The 26736-nt window shown below is 39.9% G+C and overlaps 1 protein-coding gene across 1 annotated transcript in view; it reads right to left on the bottom strand.

Moving 5' to 3' along the window:
* LAMB3 (laminin subunit beta 3) overlaps nt 1-26736 on the bottom strand; it is a 366988-nt gene that overhangs the window by 32411 nt on the left and 307841 nt on the right. Inside the window, exon 18 of the mRNA XM_044077133.1 lies at nt 15691-15835. Coding sequence (XP_043933068.1) covers nt 15691-15835 — 145 coding nt within the window. The remainder of the gene's footprint in view (nt 1-15690; nt 15836-26736) is intronic.

Genomic DNA, 26736 nt, shown 5'->3' with positions numbered 1-26736 from the left:
TAAAGAGCTCAGCCACATGTTCTCTAGCAGCCTGCTGCCATCTGCAATTTCCCTTTCCCCATTGTCCTACGTTTCCCCGGCCATAACTAACACTAGGCAAGACTGCAATCCAAATTGTAGCTTGCTACAGATCCCCCACCATGCCCCAAGACTCTCACTACACCTTTCTAAACATACTGAAAAATATTAAGATACAACCAAACACCCTTATGCTGGGTGATTTCAACTGCCTTGCTATTAACTGGGAAAACTACTCAGGTTCCAACACCTTTCCTCAACGGTTCTTGGAATTCAGAAATTCTAATGCCCTGGATCAACTAATCCATTGTCCCACCATAGGCTCCAATATCCTAGACCTAGTCATTACCAACATGGGAGATAGATGCTCCACACTAGTGGTCGCCCCCTCATTGGTCAGGTCTGACTTAAGCTAATCACCCTTGACATCCACATTCCACCCCCACCCCCCAGTAAGGAAACTTCTGTAAAAAGCTTCTCCAAAGCCAACTTCATTCTACTCAAGTCAGAAGTGACAAAATTCATGACACCCATGCAGATGAAAGCTGAAAGCTTGACTGCTGAATCCTACACTAAGGCACTGTATGAGCACATCCACTTGTGCATGAATCATGCCATCCCAAATAAAACCAAGATGCTCTCCTCCAAAAAAAGGAAGCCAATCTGGTGGTCCCCTGTCATAAACAAACTATACAACAGAAGGAAAAAAATGTTGCAGAAAAGAGGAAGATCCCAGGATGCAAAAAACTCCCTTACCAGCCTCAGTAAGAAGCTGTGATCCCTCATAAAATCCTCCAAAGCTAGTTACAAAAATAAAATTGCCAAAGATTCCAAAGACAATCACAAGGCATTCTATAGTTATGTCAAGAAGCTAAATGGCAATGCTCAGATCTGCTCTGAGCTACAACAGAATGGCATTAAATACACTGATCCCAAAGATATTGCCAATATCCTGACAGATCGATTTAGTGCCAACTTCATCCCCCTCACCCTTCTAAAGGGCCCTTCTCAATACCAAAAGATTGCCAAATTCTGGTAATCACGGCCACACAGGTAGACACCGCAGCCTCCAAAGCTAAGAATACAGCATCCATGGGACCAGATGACATCCCAGGCTGTGTATTACATGAACTACAAAATTTGGCCCAGGCAGGTATGACCCTAGCCCTGAGCAGCATCCTGCCTTCGCCTAGAATGATACCACAATATAAGGACAAAATTATCTACTTCAACAATTTCTAAGTTTCTTGTGTCATTCAAAGGGGATCCAGTATCTGTCTTCCTGAGAAGACATGAACGACAGACCACGATGCTTTGCCAGAGATGGTCTGCACCTGTCGCCCCTGGGATTCAGGTTACTGGCCAAGGCTCTTGCCACCCCTATAGTGTCATTTCTAGGCAGGGCTCAAAGGATAAACCACCACCGTAACAGATATAAGCATGCAAAATCTGAAGGTAATGCTACTCAATGCTCCAAGTCTTACACTCAAAATGCACTCTCTAGAGGCACTCCTAAAAATGGAGAACATCGATATCTGTGCAGTAACTAAGACCTGGTTCAAGGCTCCAGAGAGCACCCTTGCAATACCAGGCTACAACTCTTATCACACTTTTCGGCCACCAAACCTTGACCAAAGCACTAAAGGCAGAGGAGTGTCCATATTCACCAAGGATATTCACATCTCCAGGCTAGTTGCCCAACACAATGCATCTGAAATTCTACAGCTGAAACTAACATTAGGTAAGACTGCAATCCAAACTGTAGCTTGCTACAGATCCACCACCATGCCCCAAGATTCTCACTGCACCTTTCTAAACATACAGGAAAATATTAAGATACAACCAAACACTCTAATACTGGGTGATTTAAACTACCCTGCCATTAATTGGGAAATCTACTTGGGTACCAACACCTTTGTCCAACGGTTCTTGGAATTCACAAATTCCAGCGTCCTGGATCAACTATTCCATAGTCCCACCAGGGACTCAAATATCCTAGACCTGGTCATTACTAACATGGAGATTGATGCTCCACAGCAGTGGTCACCCCTCGTTGGTCACGTCTGACCATAAGCTAATCACCCTTGACGTCCACATCCCACCCCCTCCCCCCAGTAGGGAAACCTCCATAAAAAAACTTCTGCAAAGCAATCTTCATGCTACTCAGGTCAGACGTGACAAACTTCATGACACCCATGCAGATGGGAATTGAAATTTTGACTGCTGAATCCTATACTAATGCACTGTATGAGCACATGCACTCATGCATGAATCGTGCCATTCCAAATAGAACCAAGATGCTCTCCTCCAAAAAAAGGAAGCCAATCTGGTGGTCCCCTGCCATAAACAAACTATACAACAGAAGGAAGAAACTGTTGCAGAAAAGAGGAAAATCCCAGGATGCAAAATACTCCCTTACCAGCCTCAGTAAGAAGCTGAGATCCCTCATGAAATCCTCCAAAGCTAGTTACGAAAATAAAATTGCCAAAGATTCCAAAGACAACTACAAGGCATTCTATAGTTATGTCAAGTATCTAAATGCCAATGCTCAGATTTCCTCTGAGCTACAACAGAATGGCATTAAATATACTGATCCCTAGGATATTGCCAATATCCTGGCAGATCGATTCAGTGTCAAATTCGTCCCCCTGTCACCCCCTAAAGGGCCCATCTCAATACAAAAAGATTGTCAAATTCTGGCAATCATGGCCACACAGGTAAAACACGCACTCTCCAAAGCTAAGAATACAGCAGCCATGGGACCAGATGACATACTACATGAACTACAAAATGAACTGGCACCTCACCTAATAATCATAGCCTCACCTCAGGCTTCATGCCCAATGAGTAGCACACAGCTACAGTTATCCAACTCCACAAGAGGAGATCCACCTTGGATCCCAGGAACTACTGTCCCATCAGTCTAACGAGCCTGATCTGCAGAGCCATGGAACACATTATCATGGAACTTATAAACAAAGACATTGGCAACCTTCAAACACTGGACCCCACCCAGTTTGGATCTGTAAAGGGCCGATCTTGTCTCCTCAACCTAATTGACTTCTTTGAATCAGTCTGCAGAGCTGTGAATGAGGGTAAGGAGGTCCACACAGCCTATCTGGACCTCGCCAAGGCCTTATTTATTTATTTATTTACATTTGTTGACCGGGAGTGTCCGACTGGATGTAGGTCCATTTTCAACGGAGGCCTGGGGAGAAAAGCTCCACAGTTAAAATAAACAGACAGTAGTTACAATGGATTACATAGCGATTAACAATTTGATTAACATAGCAATTAATTACAAACATATTTACAGATGAAGAACATAGCACATCAGTAGATAGCTAGAATCTTTCTCTGCGAAGTACATAACAGACATTAACAAATGTTACAATAAGAAGATCCTGCTATATAATAAGTACTAGGCTTATGAGTATCTGAGCTTGCTATAATCAAGGTAGTTAGTGGGGTGGAAAGAAAGGTAGTGGTTGGATGGGGTGAGTGATATTAGAGTGGGAGTTGCAAGGGCATAGCCAGCATGTTTTTAGGTGTGCTTTTAGTAAAGTTTTGAAGTGGGTGCATGATGGTACAGAGGTAATTGTGGGTGGGAGAGAGTTCCATAATTTGGCTATGGCACAAGAGAATAGTGCCTCACCAGCAGAGTTATTGGCTTTAGTGATCTGCAAGTGATTTTTGTTGCTGGATCTTAGTGGTCTGGTGGTGCGATAGGGTTGGAGTAGATTCCGGAGGGATGGGACATTTAGTGGATGGTTTACTAGTTTGTGGGCAAGTGAGAGTTGATACCATTGAAGGAGGTGAGGGAGTTCAAGCCAGCCCAGTTCAGCAAGTGAGAGACAGTGGCGACTATGGTAGGATGCCCCTGTGATGAATTTGGCGATTTTGTTGTAGCAGGTCTCTAGCTTGTTTAGATCACATTGCCTTAGGTTGGTATATATTGGAGAGGCATAAAGTAGGGTGGAGATAAGGTGGGAATTTGCTATTGAAATCTTTGCTGCTTTGGTAAGAAGTTGCTTATTTCTGTATAATGCTCCAAGTTTTTTGTGGACTTTTTTGTGGTCATGGATATGTGAATGTTAAATTTTAGTTTATTGTCTATTTCCACTCCTAGCAATTTGGTGTGTTCAGCTGGGTATATAGTGGTGTTGTCTTTTGCTGTGATGTTAAATTGAGAGTTGTTTTGAGTATGTTTGGTGGGTTGGAAGATGAGTAGTTTAGTTTTGTTTGGGTTGAGCATTAATTGGGCATCGAATAACCAAGTTTCAACAGAGGAAAAGGCTTCCTGTGTGACTTTTTGCAGTTTAGGTAGGGACTGGGTGGAGCAGATGATGGTTGAGTCATCTGTGTATTGTATGAGTGTGCCATGTTTGGTGGCAGAGGCTAGATTATTGGTGAAAACAGAGAAGAGTAGGGGTCCAAGGATGGATCCTTGGGGACTTCAACACCATCCTGCACTTTGGAATCATAGATACACTTACTAAGCTGGGCATTAATCCCTAAATCACTTGATGGGTTGCCAACTGGCTTAATGACAGAACCCACACTGTAAAAGTAGCCAACTCAAAATCCAGCTCCATACAAGTGACAAGTGGAGTACCTCAAGGCTCTGTCCTGGGACCGCTCTTGTTTGGCATCTACTTCTCTGAAGTACAGGCCAACACTAAGGGACTCTGACTAACAAAGTTCACAGATGACTGCAAATTGGGAGCCATTACTGAATCCCCAAATGATGTGGATATTCTATAAAAAGACCTTACACAAACAGATGCTTGGTGCCAGAGCCATGGGCTCAAGCTAAATGCCAAGAAATGTATAGTTATTCCCTTTGGGAAAAACCATGAACCCATGAATTACCACATAGGTGGCAGTACACTAAACACCGGAAGTGTGATAAGGGACTTAGGGACACAGGTGGACAGTGGTCTCACCTTCGATAACCACATCGCCTCAACAGTCAGGAAATCCTTCTATGTGGCACACCTCATCACTAAGGTCTTTTCATCAAGAAAAAAGGAGGTCATTGTCCTACTGTACTCATCCCTCATTAGACCCATTATAGAGTACAATGCCCCATTTGGTATGTACCTCTCAAGACATCTGCAACAACTGCAGAGGCCACAGAAATACCTCACTAAAAAAATCACAGGCTATACTCTGTCGCATATCGCATACTCAGAGGCAATCTCTGCTTAACATACAAGACCATGTCAAACCCAGAGCTGTTGGACATGCAACACTTAAAGAAATCTAAGTCCCTCAGAGCCACACACTCCAGGGATCTAAACCTTGTCATCACAATGAACAAAACATGCTGGAGGAATAGGTTCCTGACAAGAGACTCCCCATACTCTGGAATAGACTGCCCATGCATGTCAAGCAGAGCGCCTCCTTGTACCTCTTCAAAAGGAACCTTGACAATTGGATGGGAGATAGGAAATTCACCCCGGGGATCACGTCAGTCGTCCTTCCAGACAGGGGTCCAGGGAAGTAAATATTGTGGGAAGAAATATCTAGGGAATTGTTATGGCTAGGCTTGTATAGGCCCTAGGGTCGATAGCCTAGTACCAACCTATGAGCCTATGAACCTATCAGACTTTACCACATTGTAATTTACAACCTTAGCCACGAGGTGGCAGTGTTAATCCATTTTTATTTTTTATTAATCTACGAAAGTCCAGGAACATTTCTTCACCGTGTAATTCCCTGCCTAGTTTTGTTGTAAATAAAAAGGGTTTCCAAATGAAAATAATAATAACAATTATCTTTTGGCATTAGAACCCATTTTGTTGACTCTGTGTAGCCCAGTGTTACTTCTAACTAACTTGTAACCTAACCTCTTAATTCTAGCTGAGAGTCCCATAATGTTTTCCCTGCTTAGCTCTTAGTAGCATTACATTGTATTCTAAATATTATCTTCCCTAGCTAAGAAGCCACTGAATCTGCTGAGTTGTACTCCTACCCCTTGGTACATCCTCTTATCCTCTAACCTGCTCTTTAGCCCCTGGCTTATTACCTCCACACTGACTGATTGTTTTTCTTACCTTCCTCCGTCTCCTTAGCTCTATAGTGGTCTTACCTCCTCTCTCCCTTCTCACTCATCCCCCATTCTCCTCTGCTCCTTTTTGTTTCCTTTTACATACCTATCCTCTGCCCTTCCCCTACTTCTTCCCTGCTTCCCTCCTCTAAATCCATATAGCGTCGGCACTATCTTGGGTGCCATTTTTAAATTCCTATCCAGACATTCCTGACCTGTCCTCCCATAGGCTGCTAGCCCTGCTCATTGGTTAGTTCCTTTACTGTTCAGGTGCTCAGAATAAATCGTGTAAGTGTTGTTTATGTGGTGGTTATTCACTTCATAGGTTTATGAATTACATTTAATGTCTTGCTCCTGTTATAAGTACAAAATCATACATGCATGTTACCAATTAGGATTATGCCTAATTAAATGTTTTGAGTTACTGTGCTTTGTATATGCTATTTAGCTTACTCAGTTGTGCGATAACCAGTGGCCTTAGCCTTCATACCTGGCTTTAACTTGTAACATTATTGCTGTCTCTATGATGGCGATCAGAGGCTTGTAACTGCTGCTTCCAATTGTTACTGTTGGATATTTGCAATCTGCCCACGCGGCTGCAGTTCTTATTGAACAAACCTGTACATAACTCATTAAGACTTGACTCAGGTTGGGAGTATTTGATATTTGTAACTGCACTTTTTGCGATGTATATGCTGAGGCATTTGCCATGCTATTTTACTGTGTAATTCCTACCTATCCGAGCCAATCATATTGTCAGTGGTATCCTACTCTTCATTGCTTGTAATTACCTGTTTCCTCTGCTCCATTTACTGCTGTAGTCTTGTCTCAATCACTTTCCTATGCTATACTTAATTACATTGTTTTATAACCTTGTCTTAACCACTTGCCACTATCCCTTTCACTTCCTCCCTCCTAACCCTCGCACATCTTACTTGCACATTCTTGCAATCTCATTTCAGGCTATTTTCTTAAACAATTTTCACATTATGTCCATAGCTGCAAGTCTTCTTTCTCTCTGAAATTGTCAACAAACATTAACCTTTCTTTTCTCCATTACAGTTTGCCTCTGTTGCGTTCCAACCTCCGCGGGCGCTCTTCCCACTGCTCTAAGAACCACCCTCCTAGAAGTAGCATCAAACAAGAAAATCGCACCTCTGATTTAGTACAGCAAGGAGTTTTAGCATGTATGTAACAAAACAAACTATTTTCTATTTTATCTGCCTTGTAATATTGTCCTAGTAAAGAGCTCAGCCACTTGTTCTCTAGCAGCCTGCTGCCATATGCAATTCCCCTTTCCCCATTGTCCACCGTTTCCCTGGGTGTATCAGGCTTTACCACATTGTAATTTACAACCATGGCCACTAGGTGGCAGTGTTTAACCATTCTTATTTTTTGTTTTAAATCTGCAAAAGTCCAGGATCATTTCTTCACCATGTAATTCTCTCCCTAGCTTTGTTGTAAATTAAAAGGGTTTCCAAATGGAAAAAATAATAACAATTATCTTCTGGCATTAGAACCCATTTTGCTGACTATGTGTAGCCCAGTGCTACTTCTAACTAATTTGCAACCTAACCTCTTAATTCTAGCTGAGAGTCCCATAATGTTTTCCCTGTTTAGCTCTTAATAGCATTACATTTCATTCTAAATATTATCTTCCCTAGCTAAGAAGCCACTGAACCTACTGAGTTGCATTCCTAACCCCTGGTACATCCTCTTATCTTTGAGCCTGGTCTTTAGCCCCTGGCTTATTACCTCCACACTGACTGATTGCTTTTCTTACCTTCCTCCATCTCCTTGGCTCTACCGCTCCTTCGTCTCCATGGATCTACCAGCTCTGTTCGTCCTATGGGCTCACTCCACTCCCCACCCTGCCCCCAAGTCTCACCCACCCCCATAACATCTACACTTATAGTTGACTAACCACACCCACCTCCACCCACACCTAATTAACCTATCTACCCCAAGCATACTTAATTTACTTTGCTAAACCTACCCTTCATCTACTCCACCCTCTCACTTAATTAAATTTGCATTCTTAACATAGCTGTCCCTATTCCCTCTCAACTCAACTTACTCACCAAATCCATCTAATATAAACAGCATGCCTGCCACACCTATCACTTCTCTAACTCTAATACTATTTCTCATCTCCATATCATACTTACACTATCTCACTAGACCTCTCTTTGCCTATCACACTCCCCCTTTTCACTCAGCTATCTCATCCTCTGCACAGCACACACATTCCTGTATCTGCATATCCCCTAACCTCTACTCCCTCAATAACATAATGCTCTTCTGCTATAAAATCCTATCCCACCACAAAAACACTACTTCAACCTACAATAGCCACTTCACTATACAATTTACAACCTATAAACTAGATACTAAGCAACACAAATACTTCTCCCACATTCACCCCTCTATCTCTATCCTTGCCTCTGGGGATATACACCCAAACCCTGGCCTCTCTCCTTCACCCATATTCTCCTCTACATCTCTTCCTCCCCACTCAGCTGGTAAATCCCTCCATTTCTTAGCATTAAATGCACAAAGGCTTTGTAAAAAAATCCCTAACCTCCATGCCTGGGTTCTCCACAATAAAGCCAATATTCTTTCCATCTCTGAAACCTGGCTTAAACCATATATAAAAGACTCAGAATTGATCCCTCCCAACTATTGTATTATCAGAAATGATAGAACACACAAAAAGGGAGGAGGTGTCGCTCTACTTTACTCCTCATCCCTCTCAGTCACCCCTTACTCCAAACCTATCCCCAAATTTGGTAATGCTGAATTAATTCTAGTCCTTCAAGTAAACAAGCATAAATCTGTTTGTATTGCCACCCTTTATATCCCTCCCAGAAACAATGTCCCAATCCTGGAGGACATTCTTTCCTGGCTCTCAACCAACATCTTTAATGAAACTATAATTCTGGGGGATGTTAACATTAACTGTGACACAATTCACTCTCCAACTAACTTCTCAAATATAAACCTCTATATCTTCACTCAACTTATTAACTCCACAACTAGACCTTCCAAGGACTTCCTTTGTAGTAGTATCCTAGAATGGATCCTAGTATCCCATCCTCACTACATCTCCAATAGTGGTACCCTTCCTGAACTGCTAGGTGACCACCTCCCCACTTTAGCTCATCGTCTTCCCTCCTACCTACAACATTCCCATACCTACACCTCCACTCAGCACCTAAAAAACTTTAACCCCAACACATTCTCTGATGCACTAAGACAAACTAACTGGAGCCCACTCAAAATCCTACCCCTGGAAAACGCTGTTACTTACTTCAATAATACCTTCCTCAGCTTGCCAGACTCCTATGCTCCATGGAAAACAAAATCCATTAAAAGTAACCCTGCCCCTTGGCTAACTAAGAATACCTCAGCCACCATGCGACTCTGTGATAAACCTTGGAGACACTACCATAAAACCAAAGCTATTAGTTCCCTTAATGAATACAAAACACTTCACAACAAAGTAAAAAAACTTATTAATACAGATCGCAAAGCCTATTTTCCACCCTCCAAACTCATCACAGTAATAACTCTAAAAAATTCTGGAAAGGAACCTCCTCTCTTCTTAACCCAGGTAAAAAAGACAACCCTTGCTCCAAACCAAACGCCTCTGACTCAGACTTAGCTACTCAATTCAATTAATTCTTTATTGATTTCATATCCAAACTAGCATCATCTTTCATTAACAATCTTCCTACCCCACAACATCCTCCACACATCCCCTCCACCTCCAGTACCACCAGCACACAACCTCCTCCCTTCTCTATGAATCCCATTCCCACCTCCACCATAAAAAACGTCTTCTAAAACTGAAACCTTGCTCTAATGCCCCTGACAAAATACCCTCCTACTTCTTACAGATTGCCACAGATGCCATTGCCTTTCCTATCAGCATCCTAATAAATTGATCTATTTCAAACTGCCATGTTCCCCAGCTCTGGAAAAAGGCCTCTGTTATCCCAGTCCACAAATGTGGTAACAATAATGATTATCTCTAACTTCCGTCCCATTGCTAACCTATCCCCTATCTCAAAACTTCTTGAAAAATGTATCCACTTGCAACTCTTATCCTATCTTATAAATAATAACCTTCTTACTCCCACCCAGCAAGGATTCCAACCTGGCCACAGCACCACCACTGCCCTCCTCTCATTCCTGGAAACTGTAAACAAAGCTCGTGACTCTGGTCATATTGTATCCACCCTCCTCCTAGATCTCCCTAAGGCCTTTGACACCATCTCTCTCAATCTTCTTCTTATTAAGCTCTCTAAACAAAATCTGTCCCACTCCTCTATTAACTGGTTCACCAGTTACCTGTCTAATAGGCAACAAGCAGTTAAGTGGAAATAAGCTACTTCACCTTTCCTAAACACTCCGACAGGTGTACCCAAAGGTTCAAATCTAGGACCCCTTTTATTCAATATTTTTATTAACAACTTCTACCATGCCATCCCCAGTGCCAACCTCATCCAATATGTGGATGACTCAATAAAAATCTGTTCTGCAACCTCCACCTCTTTACTAACAAAATTAACACAATATGCTTTCTCCTCTAGAGAACAATGGATGCTACAAAACCATCTAACACTAAATGCAGCCAAGACTAAGCTATTGCTATTTCCCCCCTCTAAAACTACTACCTTAGACGAAAACTCTTTCTCTGTCACCAGTGAAAGTAACACCCATCTTGAAATAGTCTCCACTGCTAAACTGTTAGGAATCCTCATCGATAATCAACTAAAGTTTGATAGCCATCTTCATACAAACATCAAAAAAACTCACAAAAAACTTGGCATGCTTTATCGGCACAACCATTTCATCTCTCCCTCAACCAGACTTACTGTTGCTAACACATACCTCATCCCTTCCCTCCTGTATAGTGCCTCTGTCCTTACCAATTTACAACCCTCCCTCAATTCAAAACTCTCCTCCTGTTACTATAAAATCGCAAAATTTGCATCTGGCCATACATCCAATACCCATCACCTCACCAAGAGGATCATGGGCTACAAACAGATGTCCTATGCAGCTCGACTAAAGAAACTCAAGCTCTACTCAGTTGCTTACCGCCTACTCAGAGGCGATCTATGCCTGACGTACAAAGCCATGTCAAACCCAGAATTAATGGACATGCTCCACCTCAAAAAATCCAAGTCCCTTAGAGCTACATGCTCCAGGGACCTAAACCTCAGCACAAAAATAAATAGGACATGCTGGAGGGACAGATTCATTTCCCAGAGGCTCCCCTCACTCTGGAATAGAATCCCAATTCATGTTAGACATAGCCCCTCACTGACCCTCTTCAAGCAAAATCTGGATGCGTGGATGGGAAATTGCAAATTCACCCCTGGGATCTCTTCTGTGTCCCTGCTAGACAGAAGCTCAGTAAACTAATCTTAAAAGGGTACCTTCTGTGACCTACTTTACAGAGGCACAGTAGGCTAATCTAATAGGGAGGTGGAAGCCAAATACACTCTGGCTAGGCTTATAAATGCCTTAGGGCAGATAGCCTAGTATCTGCCTATGAACCTATGAACCTTCCTAGTGAGAGTACAAAGCACTTACAGCCTCTGCCTGGTGAGAGCACAAAGCACACTCACCACTCTCTTGGTAGGGAAGAAATCTCCCTCACAGCTGCCCGGTGAGAAAACAAAAGTCCCTCACATCTGCCTGGTGAGAACACAACCCTTCCTCACACCTGCCTGGTGAGAACAAAAAGCTCTGTCATACCTAGCAGGTGAGAGAAAAGGGCACCCTCATACCTTTCTGGTAAAAGCATAAAGCTCCTTCACACCTGTGTGGTGAGAGCACAAAGGACCCTCCTGCCAGGTGAGAGCAAAAAGGTAAATCACTCTTGCCTGGTGATAGTACAAAGCTCCACTCACATCTCACTGTTAAAGCACAAGGCACCCTCATACCTGCCTGGTGAGAGCACAAAGCACCCTCACACCTGCCTGGTGAGAGCACAAAGCACCCTCATACCTGCCTGGTGAGAGCACAAAGGACCCTCACACCTGCCTGGTGAGAGCACAAAGCACCCTCACACCTGCTGGTAAGAGCAAATAGCACACTCAAACCTGCCTGGTGAGTGCACCAAGCACCCTCACTGCTGCCTGTTGAGTGCAAAAGGCACCTTCACACCTGCCTGGTTAGAGCAAAAAGCACTCTCACACCTGCATGGTGAGAGCAAAAAATACCCTCACACCTCTCTGGTGATAGCACAAAACTCCCTCACACCTGACTGGTGACAGCAGAAAGTGCCCACCTCCTTGGTGAGAACAAAAAGCTCCTTCACACCTGACTGATGAGAGTACAAAGCACCCTCACACCGGCCTGCTGGTAGAACAAAACACCCTCACATATGGCTGGGAAGTTCAAAAAGCACCCTCATAGATGACTATCCACCATCACACCTGACTGGAGAAAACACAAAACTCCCTCACAACTGCCTGGTGAGACGACAAAGCACCCTCACATTTGTCTTGAGACAGCATAAAGCACCATCACACTTGCTTAGTGAGATCACAAACCTCCCTTATGTGTGCCTTGTGAGAGGGCAAAGCTCCCACACACTTGCCTGATGAAAGCACAAAGCACCCTCCCACTTGCCAGGAGAGAGTACAAAGCACTTTCACAGCTGCTGGGTGAGAATACAAAACACCTTCACATCTGCCTACTGGGAGCACAAAGCTCCCTCAAATCTGAGTGCTAAAAGGACAAACACCTGCCTGTTAACAGCACAAAGTACCCTCACATCTGCCTGGTGAAAGGAAAACGTACCCTCACACCTGCCTGATGAGTAGAGAAAGTATCCATATACCTGTCTGGTGACAGCAGATGGCACTCTCAGCTGCCTAGTGAGAGCACATTTTTTTTCTCACCTACCTGGTGAAAGCATGGAGTGCCCTCACCCTTCACACATGCCTGGTGAGAGCACAAGGCATCTTCACACCTGCCTGGTGAGAGCACAAGGCATCTTCACACCTGCCTGGTGAGAGCACAAGGCATCTTCACACCTGCCTGGTGAGAGCACAAGGCATCTTCACACTGGCCTGGTGAGAGGAGACATCACCCTCAAACTTGTCTGGATGATAGTTCCTTAAAGGCCTTATCAAATTCCAATGTAATAAAATTATTTTTATAAGGCTTACAGTTTATTATTGCTCTTACAGTTTCATGACACTGTACAGTTAATTGTTCATTTAAAAATACAATTTTGTAATATTTCAAATGTTCAGCTGCTCTATTTTTATTAGCAGTCAAGAAAAAAGTAACATTGTCACATAGTATTTGTTTGCAGATATAGCTTAGTTTCTCTCATTCGTGACAATCTGTGCAATAAATGTCTATTATGCCGAAAAGTTAGTGATTCTGCCAATATTAAACCATTAACCATAGGATTTGCTGCATACCTGAACACATATGCATACATGCATGCAGAAGTGTAGTATAGTGGGATGAAGAGGGGAGCTTTCCCAAGTGCAAAGTGCTAGGGGGGACAATTGACAGATCCCAATCGGTCTTCAGTGTATACCAGCATTTAGAAGTAAATGCTGGTATTCCATTTGTGGTCAAAACCAAGGTAGATGTTTTTACAACAAATGTAGTGAACTGTTGCTACAGTTTAAAAAGAGAAAATCGATTTTTTTCTTTTATTTATTTATGTATTTTTTCATTACCTGAAGTTGAGGGGTGCCAGATCAAAGGTTGGCACTGGACACCAGGTTCAAAAATAGCTAACTGTACCTCTATACACATCATTGCAAGGATGTTATATGTTTGAGATATGGCTGTCAAGAAATTCCCCTCAAGATTGAAACTCAAGAGGTGAATCTTGACTAAAAGTGAAACTTGAGAGATGAATCTTGACTTTCATGCCAAGAACATATAATTTCCCTTGCTATGTGCTCTGAAAGACTCAATCATAATCTTTTTTAGTGCATATCTATTCCCACATACTACAATAGATAGGCAAAAAAAGTGTAATAGCTGTAAATGTTTTACAGCTCAGAACTCCTTTACCTACTGCCTCACAGAGGATGATCATCATAGAAGAGCACTGACCTACTGGTAAACACTTTGGATTAAAAAAAATAGTCCAAGAAAAGTGCGTAAGTTGATTTAATGGTTTCTTGTCACTTTTGTTGTGGCTACTGAGCTTTGTCAGGGACAAGACTAGTGCTTAACAGTGTTGAGGGATGCCTAACAATTGTTAAGCACCTTTTTAATGCCATACAGGTACTAATAAACCTGTATTTTGCCCAATTTCAGAGCATAATTATAGGACTCCATGCATTACAACAACTTTATGAGAGATAAGGTTTCTTATGAATCCTTGAAAAATAAACCTACATGACCGAGTGAAAGAAAATAACTTACACACTAATCCATGACTTTTTAAGTTTAAATTTATCCCTTGAAATTCATATATTTGACTGACTGCTTTTAAGATTTATATACTTAAAATAAATTATTTTATTGTTCACGTGTTATCTTTGACGATGTTAGAGTTGTTCATTCTGATTTTACTTTTATACATCCACATTTTTTTTCTATTTCTTTCTTGTTTTTGAATTCCTTAGTCTTACTTTGACAATATTTCTGTTTATCCACCTCATGGCTGATTTCACTGCTGAAAATACTGTGAGGACAAGTTTAGTTACCTAGGTAAGAAATAATGATTAAGTAAATCAATAAATGATTAAATAATCTGAATCTATTTAAAGTAATGCCAAAAAAATAAATAGATTCTTTTAGCCTTGATCCTAGAGATATATTTACTGTCTGCTTCTTGAAAGACCCGTCTGTAGTGCTGTGGTATGTAATGGTGTCATGTCTCTGGTCACCATATGTATAAATTTAAGAACCTATGCAAAAAGTCAGATATGGATGTTATAACTTCCTTGAGTTTTACAAGTTTTGTATGACTTCTGTGGTATAGTTTCACATTTCTCGTTAACAAGATACTCAGAACAGTGAATTATTCAATACATTTATGATTCCACTGACTTTTAACTGAAACATTTCAGTGTTATTTTTTTTACGTGTTGCATGCAATATGTTCTCTTGGAAATAGTAAGAGAATACATTAATTATGACATAAACATAGCAGGAGGGCAGCAGGGATATTCCTGTGAGAAATGTAACTAAGACAACACTTTCCATGACTCTGTGGACTCCATGCTAATGATAAGTCTAATGCTTCATTATTATGCTCCTTCACAACATGCGTGTTAAGTTAATTTATCTTCTGACAGGAAAAGTAAACATTTGAAGGGGGTTAAGTCAATAAATTCCATTTTGCAAAATCACAAAACCTCTGGGAAACTGTTCTGCAAAATCTCCTATTTTTTCTGTGCAGGTCTAGAAAAAAAAAAAAAACGTGACCAAGATCATTTAAATTTCTATTTTATCTGAGACATTTGGACACAAACCAGTACTTTCCATAACTAGTCTGTCACTTGTTCCTGTAAAATATCATAACACACAATTTATCAGAGCATGATTTATCAGAGCAAAATTAGAGATGTGGTTATACACATGAGAGAGATGATAGTGAACTCATTTAAGTGTTCCATTACCTGAAAGAAATGTTTTAATCTGCTGAATCAAATTTCTGACATCGCCAGCATCCTCTTGTATCTGATTTCTTGTAGTTGTTGTCTTTGCAATCCTTTGTTGTGCATTGTTTTTAAGTTCTTGAAGTGTACTTCCCATCTGCGTTATCTGCAATTTGTAAAATATAATTATCTCTGTAAAGTTTGACAGTTTCAATATTTGTAAAAAAAACAATATATTTTTTTTATTCTATGTAAGAATAAACTAATGTGATCTACAGGGCTACAGTACACATTTTAGATGATGTTTAGCATTTACTTACTGATTAGCTCCAACTGTTATTTTCTGCGCCTTTTTTCTGATGGTATTTGCCTGATATGTGTCCTCCACTCTTCTAATAAGCCATTATTTCATCAGACATAGAGTTTCTTGTTGTAAGCTGTATGTCGTTTGCATTAAAGCAGCTTTAAGCCTCTTTAGCATGCTGTGAAATTTGAAAAGCTAGTAACTATTAATCTCCAAACCAGAATTAAGTTCATAGGAGAGGACCACTGCAGCTTATTCCTTTCCTTCCTGATTTGTTTTTTTTGTTTCATTTAGTACAGCTTTGCTGATGGAACTTGTGGCAATGATTAACCGGCCCACATCTGAATAGTGGTCATAACCCCTATAAACTGTCAAAAGTGCTCTGAGAGAGTCCACTTTTATGTCATCAGTTGAAGGTTAAACACTGGATGCTAGAATGGAAAAACTGGAATAAGTCAGAAAAAAGTGATGCTAAGGTGTCATCATCTCATACACCACGTAGGAAGAGTGGAGATGTTTTTTTTTTTTCTTTTTCATGTGAACAATCACATACCATGATACCAATGTCTGCTTTTGTTTTATATACCTTGTCCTCCAGAAAAATATACAGACATTACAGTTGTGAGATGAAATTAGGTCTCACATATTTCTTTATAATCTGCGACCATATCACAAATCTCACACAGGAGGAATTATGTTATTAATTGCCCTGAAGTTCCCTCTGGCACCCCACTCCACTCTTGTCAGACCTCCAGCTTCCCAAGCAATGATCCCAAATGCAAATCACCAGTGGGCAAGAAAAAAACTCAGCAACAGCACTTAGAGACTAACATTTATTACTGCTGCTTTTATCATCTCTCACTTGTAAATGGTGCAGTAAGCTTCTGCCTCCTTGGGAGTATAGCCCTGGGAATGATCATTTCAGCTGGAGTTTATTCAATTTTGTATGCTTCCTGTATAGAACAGGATGCAAGGTCCATGCACTGAGATTTATGACTACGTGATCAGTGCATCAGTGCAGAGGTTTGCACATAGGTTGACAATGAAATGTCAATATAGGCATCTGAGTAACTAATACCATCACTCTCTATACTGTGTGTAAACTGCAAATACTGTGTGGATTTGCTCTGGAAAAACAAAAGTTCTTCAAAATCTTTTGTTGTGTCTTGACAGATTAAAAAAACGTTGTCCAAAAATCAGAAATGCATTGCACATTTGCTACAGAAAGCACATTCAAGAATTTTCTATTTCAGCTTGTCCTGATGTGAGTTGCAAAGAACACAAGCTCTCTGTGGGATTTTAAATTTGTAGTTATTGGCCAAAGCCATCTTCGTTTTCAAACTCTGATTTTGGTCAGCAAATTAAGTTATATACATCTCCCAAGAAACAGCCTTCCAAAACGAAAGCAAATCCTAAGAAATATTGGAGAAAGAATGCTCTGACGTTGCTGTCTACAGAAATGGCCAAAAAATTCGGGGCCTAGGTCACAATCGACCAATGAGAATGCTATCTTCCTGATGGGCAACCTGCTAATCTACATGTGGCTGCTGAAACTGTTCATCTATCAAGCTCAATTAGCCAGCTGTCAGCCTCATTAGCTGCCTTCCAACTATCCCTGCAGGATCAAGTTAAGGATATCAAGACAGCAGGCAATACACAATATGGCAGGCCATACAACCACTCCTGAACAGTCATTGCAAGATACTGGTCTCTGTTTGAAAGAAGCCGAGCATCAAATAGAGGTCTTGCTATCATTCACTCAATCTAGGCAAAAGGATCAGATTTGACAATTACTATTCTAAATTGGTTCTTCACAAATGTGGGCATGGGCTTCCTCTTACCTGTTTTTTAATGGAAAAAGGAATTAAATCCACAATTCTATACCCAGCACATCTGAGAGCTATGCTTCAAAACACTGCCCATTTTTTGTAATTCAACAATGCCATACTGTACCTGTGAGACAAGTTGAACATTTCTATACCTGAAAATATGGATTGGGTCTCGACTTTAGCTTAAAGAAGGTAGGCAGAAGCAGAATGGACTATACCATTGCCAGGCCATAAGAGACAGAAATCTGTGACGGAGAACTTACTATTAGATTCTCAGGCTACCTGATAATCTATGGTGAAGTAAAGAATTCAGGTGTATTTTATTGACTAAATCTGCTGACTGTAGTATTACATTTTTAAGATGCTTATGGAAACTGTAAATATAATCTCTCATATTTTTTGTAAGGAAAAATGTTGGCTTTCTCTTAACTAATTCCCTGAACAAGCACTTTGGTGGATCACTACACACCAAGATGCTTTTATTGGGATCCTTCTTTCAGATTTGGGTAGCTGGGAAAACTCTTGAGTCTCATAGTGGCTTCATGACCTTGGAGGCCATGTTGCTTAATTTGTATGTAGTTAAAGCATCATGGAAACTGAGTAGCTTTACTTGTGTTACCTTATTTTTCCTTGATGCTGATGTCTATATTGCAATAAGTTGTTGGTTTGATCATTTTAATTTTGCTAAATTCAAATTTATAGTTATGGTTGTTAGTGTGTTTATTTTTATGTTATGTCTTTCTGTCTTAAAATGGTTAAAAGGTAGCTATAGCTTTTCGTTTTTTGGCATAACCAATGGTATTTAATGGAGTGGTACATGACAGGGACTTATCATATCCATGTTTTCACTATGCATTTTATGTTAAGTTTTCTTGGCATAAATAGAAAATATATTAATTCCCCTGTCAAAAATTTGTGCCTGTGCATGTTGAAAAGAATGCGTGTGCCTCAGATTATTCCACTTCAATAAACTCATCTTACAGAAACAGAACACAAGAAGTCAATTTCTTGGGACTATATCTTGCTTTCTAGTTGAGCACATGCCTCTGATAAAAAGTGAGGAATGGCAATTCTGGTTAATTGTAAAACACCTGCAAATATTCATTTATTACATACATTTAATTTGCCTGGGGGAGAAAGGGCGGGTGCAGTGGTTTGATATGAAGAGAAAGTGCTGACTCTAGTCTCTGTTTACTGTCATCTTGATTTGGGGGTTGTAGAAGCAAGAGGACTTTTGATTTTCATCCAGGAAGACGCAAAGGGCTTTCTGGTCCTTACAGGTGACTTCAGCTGTATCACACTGATCACAGAGATTCATCTGATATTCATCCTCCCTGCCTATCTGCATATGCTAGATACCTATGGACTTAGACAAGGGATATGTCATTAGTGGGTACAGGGGCCCCCCACATACTGCACATATGTTTACTATACACATCATTTCACCCAGTTTGCCTGAAATAGGCCCTAAATTCCAGATTGTGCCTTGTCCATACTCTGATCATGAAGCAATCCCATGCAATTTCACTAAGATCATGCCTGCTCTAGCTAAACTATGAAGAGTATATCCTTATTATACTAGAAGAGTAAAATTTTCAGGTATATTGCAGGAAATTCCAAATGACTTCCTGCATTCTCATCAGGATTTCTCATGTGGTCTACATACATTATCAGATGCTTTAAAGGTTTATGTTTATGCTTATATCTGCAGCTGGACCTCTGCCATGTAAGAGCTAGACAAGCTCCACCAATAATATAAGGATCAGCTTCAGGCAAGGTACAGACAAGAAAAATGCATTGCAATCACGATTTATCAGTAATTAAAAACAGAATTCATGAGATTATTAATATTAAGAATGAGATAGCATTGAATAAGCACCGTATCCAGCATTATGGTATCTTCCGACCGTTTCCTCATCGTCAGCTCAGAAATATGAATACAGAACAAAGCAGAGATTTTTAGCTCCCATAAAATGAGAAGAATACACAGCCAGCGTCTTCCAAATTTGAGATATTAGAAAAGTTTTGTAAATATTTCACCTACTTATATGCAAGCTCTCCAGGGTCTCTGGAATTAGAAGATGATAATAACCTTTTTACAACCCTCAAGAAACATACGCCCTGTTTAAATTATGAACAAGTCATAAACATACAAGAGCCTATTAGTAAATGTGAAGTGTTATAATCTATTAAGACACTGAAAGCTAATAAAGCTCTTTCCATCTGAATTTTACAGGGCCCTTCTATCAGCTACAATTGGGTTATTGTGGGTAGCCATCTACACTGCTTAACTAGGGGGAACCTGTTCCTCCATCCTGGAAATCCTCTATAATCCTCCCAGTCCTAAAGCTGTGTAGAGATACTACTAATATTTAACATTATATGCTTATGAGGATATGGCAGCTAGAATGTCCTTGATACTGCCACCTTTATTACACCATCATCAAGTTGAAGTTACTCTGTTCCGACAATATATTGAGAGCTGCTCCATGGCTTAAGAGGGTTCAACATTCTATCCATCCTAAAATCCTACTTTCCATAGATACAGAAAAAACATTTGACAATGTTAAATTGGAGCATATGTTTTGAATTCTCCAGGCTTTTTGTTTCTCGGATAATTTTATGGATGCTATGAGGGCTATTTACTGCAATATGTTCACAGTAGTAAAATGGGGACCTTATTACTCTGCATCCCTGCCTATTTTAAGGTTGTCCCTTAGCTTTACTCTCTTTTTCCTGGTTACTGAACCTCTGGCAGTGGAACTTGGGACAATTCTGAATGCAGAACAATCTCTAACTTCAGCGGCACATAAATATCAGTGCATTGCTCTCTTTGCTTATGATCTTCTTTTTATTGGCAATCCACTTCTACTACTTCAGAAATGTTGGGAGCTTGTCCAAGGTTGTCAAATTGTGGTCAGCTAGAAGGTTAATGCCACCAAGTCAACTCTTTTAATGCCTAAGCCTCAGTTATTAATTGACATTCAATGACCTTTGCCTTTCATCTTGATTCTTCCTTGCTCCATTATCTAGGCGTTATGCTTACTTTTTCACCAGTTATGACTAGAGCTGCTAACATTGACCTCATGTCTAAAGCAAGCCATGAACTCTTGGCTGAATGGATCCATTTGGAATAGTCCATTTGAGATACGGCTGCAATTTGTTAAAATGAGCTTGTATCCTAAGTTGTTATATATTTTGCAAAGTTTACTAATGAGATTTCTCTTGAGACAACTGCAAAGTTGGGATAGATAGACTAGACAGTTTCTATGTTCTCTCTATAGTCCTAGAGGTCACCTAGGCATTTACAATGCACCACATTCTCATAGGGGATTAAAACTTCCAACACATGTCTACACTCAGAAAGCATCACTCTTTTGGTACATCTTACAACTTTCTGTTCCCGAGAACATGGCTCTTGCCCTTGTCTATGGCTCTAGTGACTGCTTCAAAGAAGTCAATCAGGTTTAGTAGACATGATCTACCTTTTACAAACCCAAACTGAGTGGGGTCCAGGGTTTGGAGGTTACCTATGTCTCTGTTTATAAGCTCCAAGATGATACGTTCCATGGCCTTGCAGACCAGACTTGTCAGGCTAATGGGGCGGTAGTTTCAGGGGTCCGTGGTGGCACCCCCTTTGTGGAGTGGGATATTCTTCACTGTGCACCATTCAGTAGGCATATAGCCTGAGGTGAGGCTATAACTAAAGATGATATTTAGGTGGGGTGCCAGTTCATTCTGTAGTTCGTGCAGTACACAGCCTAGGATGTTGTCTGGTCCCGTGGATGCTGTGTTCTTGGCTTTGGAGAGTGCTGTCTTTACTTGTTTATCCATGATTACAGGGGCTTTGCATTCTTCCGGTATTAAGATGGGCCCTTTGAAGGGTGAGAGGGGGGTAAAGTTAGCACTGAACATATCTGCCAGTATGTTGGCAATATCAGTTGGTTCTGTATATTTAGTGCTCAGAGCAGATCTGAGTGTTGCCATTGAGATTCTTGACATAGCTGTAGAATGCTGTGTGGCTGTCTTTGGAATCAGTGGTGATTTTATTTTCATAACTGGCTTTGGAGGATTTTATGAGAGATCTCAGCTTCTTGCTGAAGCTGACCAGGTAGTTCCTCCAATTTTAATCTTTTTTGCATCAGCTTCTTCCTTCTGTGTAGAGTTTATTTATGGCAGGGGACCACCAGATTGGCTTCATTTTTTTGGAGGATAGTGTCTTGGTTCTGTTGGGGATGGCACGATCCAGGTACTCGTGTATGTGCTTATACAGTGCATTTGTATAAGATTCAGCAGTCGTACCTCTATTTTCCATCTGCATGGGTGTCATGAAGTTTGTCATTTCTGTCTTATGAAGCATGAAGTTGGCTTTGGAGTAGTTTTGATGGAGGTTTCCTTAGTGGGGGGGGGGGTGGATATGGATGTCTAGGGTGATTAGCTTGTGGTCGAATCTGACCAGTGAGAAGTTGACCTCTGGCATGGAACCCATATTGGAAATGACCAGGTCCAGGATATTGCTGCCCCTGGTGGGTGTGTGGACAAGCTGATCCAAGGCACTGGAATTTATGAATTCCAGAAAATGTTGAGCGGATGAGTTGGTACATGAGTAGTAACCTACAAATAAAGTGAGAAAAAGTGCCCAAACACCACAAAACCAAGAATAAACCAACTAGGGCACTCCAGAAGGACAACAATCAATCATTTGGGTTAATAATCTTTAATGTAGCAAGAGTCCAAAATAAAACACGATAAAATACAGATAACACTTAACACGTCACTGCATGTTCACCCTAATACAGATTTTTGTATTAGACCTATAGTATCTGCAGAAGGTACTATAATGGTTCCCCTAGCCAGATTCCTAGATGTGAAGGTTAAAAAGCTTTCAATGGCAGGTAGAAACACATTAAAAGATACCTGTGATTTATTGAAGTGGGTAAAATTGAATATATATATATATATATATATATATATATATATATATATATATATAATGACAAAATAATTTTTATTACCATAGATGTAGATTTAATACTCCCAAAATGAACAAAATACCTGAATGCCTTAACATCCAAGGAAGAAGAGAAACACTTAAAAACAGAAGGATGTAAGGTAATACTATGGCACTATAGAGTTATAGTATGATATATATTTTAGTAGCAAGACAATGGCACCCTTAACTGTAATAAACTGTAAAACAGCATACACAGAACCTTGTAGTAGAAGGGAGTTCCCAGTCGCAAAATCCCTTGAACCATTCTAAAAGAGAGTTATTAGGGGCTAGACCAAAGATTCTTTCATCCCCCATAAAAACAGTAGAAAGTACCAATCTCCTTCTTTCAGTAAAAACAAACGAGATGGCAAACTTGCAGCCAAGAAAGAAACAGCCCAATTTAAACTACCCTTTACCAATAGCCATAAAAGGAACCAGCAACAGGAACAGGTCCAGGAGCAGAATCAGATTGAAAAGGAAATACGACCACAATACCAACAGCGCAACACACACAATCAAGAAAATGTGGTCAAACAACACAATTTAGTAATATGGAACATTTCTACCAAAGAACTTCCCCGTGAGCAATCACAAGTTTTGGAAAAGGGTCTCTACTTCATACCTGCTCAACCGGCAGAGGTAATGGACAGTAATGTTAAAAATTTTGTATGGGAATAATGAGTCAACTGATGATTTAAATAGTACTTCTAATATGTATCATGATTTGTGTAAACCTAGCACTTATATACCCATCAATCATCCGGTTCCTAATGTTTTTGAAAAATTATATAAAGAGCCATTGTAATCAAGCTTTCTATAGTGATTCAGATAGTGGTAAGAAAAGGGGCTTTTTCAACTTAGATTTTAAACAAAGAGCAGCCTTAAAGTCATTACAGGAGGATGAGATGACCCACCGATAAAGGTGGACCTGTAGTAGTTATGGATAGAGTGTTTTATGTCAGCAAAATGAATGAGATATTAAATGATGGTATTTCATATAGAAAAATTGCTTATGTAGATGTACATAGAATAGTTACTAGGATTAAGACTACATTGCAAGAATGCTTAGCAATGAGACTACTGGAGATAAACTTATATGAGTATGTTATGATAGAAGATCCACTAATACCAGTCATGCAAGGCATACCTAAAGGCCATAAAAATCCCTTAGACTGACCGATGAGGCTTATAGTCTCAGGTAAAGGATGTTGCTCGAAATCTATTTCTGTATATCTAGAACAAGTTTTAAGACCATTTGTAGATCAGAACTGCTTTATTCTAAGAGATTCTAAACAGTTTTTAATGGACCTGCACCAATAATCCTGTACTAATATGGATCTTAGAGGGAATATTATGGTTACTTTAGATGTACAATACTTATTTACAGTTATTCCAAATAACCAAGGTATAGACATGTTACAATACTATTTAGGAAAACATTCAAATTTAGAAGCAATGAAGAGAGATATGATAGCGCTACTAATGGAACTTGTTCTAGAGAACAATGTATTTACTTTTGACAACCAGCTATATCTTCAAGCAGATGGAGTAGCCATGGTCACTCCATGTGCTAACAATTACACTAATACTGTTATGGCAGTATGGGAACAAGAACATATAGTAGATGGTAATTTTAGAGCACATACAAAATTTTATAGATGATTCGTAGATGACCTCTTTTTCATTTGGGGAAAGCTCCCTAGAACAATTGCTACAGTGCTTTGAATATCTAAATCATACATCTACATTCTTAAAATTTTCTCTAAAGCATTCTAATAAAAGTATAGATTTTCCTGACGTCACTATTACTATTACAGAAGAAGGGAAAACAACTACAGAAATCTATAGAAAAGAATGCTATAAGAACACATATCTGTACAGAACTAGTATGCATTCACAGCATATTTTCAGTAATGTAGTAAAAGGTCCAAGGCATGAGATTATCAAGACTATGCATTGAACAGACAGATTTTGAGAAAGAAATGACACTTTTAGAACATAGATTTATACAGACAGGATATCATAAGGATAAGTTAGATATAATTTTGAATCAAATTGGAGATGGTAGACACACGGCGGGCAGACCCTATTTCTCAGAAAGGGCAGAAGATGAGAAAAGAGTTATGGGTCATAATAAACGCAGGCGAGATAATGTACAGCATAAAATGCCAGTTAAGCATGCCAGTAATATGCAAGGAGCAACAAATATCTTTAGGAGATATTGGCCTATATTAACAGCTGAACCTGAAATTAGGAAAGTAGTAGGTGTTTACCCATCTTTCATCTACAAAAATATGACTAATATGAAGAGAATGTTGTGTTACCCTAGTGGTACCAAGAAAGGACCTAGTAAGGGGGTTAAACCATGTAATAGTTGTAACTTCTGCCAATATGTAGAAGTGTCGAGGGAGTTCTTCCATCCAGATTTGATGGAAACGTTTTGGTTTAATGCTGAAGGAACATGTGACACTGAGCATCTTGTTTATCTTGCCACGTGTGAAACATGTAAGGCCTTTTATGTAGGCAAAACAGGTTTAAGTTTAGAATCAGGGAGCATCTATATGATATACAGAAGCAGGTTTCAACTAATGCATTAGCCAAATATGTTATGAATATCTCAAGCTTACATATATTCAAGTTTTATATAATAGAAAATACCAAGCCTAGTAATAGGTTAGGAAATATTAAAAACAGAACTGAAGTAAATGGGACTAAATGGATAGTTAGACTAAGGGCTGATGCAGGTAAGGGACTAAATGATAAAGTCCTGATGAAACCCATTTTAAAAGCCAGACCACTCAGGAAATAATCCCCTTTACCTATACTTGCTCTCACCTAGTTGCAACTTAGCTCCTATAACTTATAGTTTTATAACTTAAGGCCTCCTCCCTTTCATTTAATAGTTTACTAGTTATTATGTAGGGATAGACTTTACATTAATTCAGGCATAAAGCTTGGTTCCATCTCTTTCAGTTTCTTATAGTAGTCATATTCAGGGTCTATATTAGAACATCGAAGTTTCAGAACTTTGAATGTTCTAATATTGACCCCTAATAAGCGAAAGCTGAAAATAGCGAAGTTTCAGAAAACCGAATTCTTTCCTAGGGAAAGAATTTGGTTATCCGTTCCTGTCATTTCGCTATTTTCAGCTCTGCGGTGGAAAGTTATGGGTCGGGTTCAGGTAAGTGTGCAATTGTGTGGACGTGAGGGTTAGGGTGGGTTAGGTGAGTTAGGGCGTGGGTCAGGTAAGTGTGCGAATGTGTGGACGTGAGGGTTAAGGTGGGGTAGGTGAGTTAGGGTTAGGGCACGGGTGAGGTGTGTGTGCAATAGTGACGAACCTTATGGTTAGGGTTTGGGTTAAGGTAAGTGGGTAGATAGTGGTGTATGTACAGTTTAGTGTAGGTTTAGATGTAAGATTTTAGGTGTATGTGTGTGCATTGCTGTTTGTTTGGTGTGACTGTGTTGTGTGTATGCATTTTGGAACAGCAAATTTTTTCTCTAGGAAAAAATTTGCTGTTCTGAATTTTTGATGTTATCAGTTTTCGGTTACTAGGGGTTGATATTAGAACATTCGAAGTTCTGAAACTTCGATGTTCTAATATAGACCCCATATTCATAATTACATTTAGATAATAGTTCTTGATTTTATATATGTTTTACATATTATATATACCTTTTACATATTATATACATTTTACGAAAGCTTATATATATATATATATATATATATATATATATATATATATATATATTTGTTTAAGTTTTGTAATATGCCTTTAAGTAGCTGCATATTGGTTAGAGATTTTTAATTGGACACCTGTTTTAATTAATTAATGTATTTAAATGTTCATATCAGAAGTTGTTGCCAATACGTATGAAGAAGCAGTGGGCTACACTGTGAAAGCACTTACGTTATTTCTGGTTTTAATAAACAGATTGCT

The sequence above is a fragment of the Protopterus annectens genome, chromosome 7.part0 (genome assembly GCF_019279795.1).
Source record: "Protopterus annectens isolate FY-2018-M chromosome 7.part0, PAN1.0, whole genome shotgun sequence".
NCBI lineage: Eukaryota > Metazoa > Chordata > Ceratodontiformes > Protopteridae > Protopterus > Protopterus annectens.
Note: the sequence above shows the minus strand (reverse complement) of the source record. Positions and strands in the feature narration are given on the sequence as shown.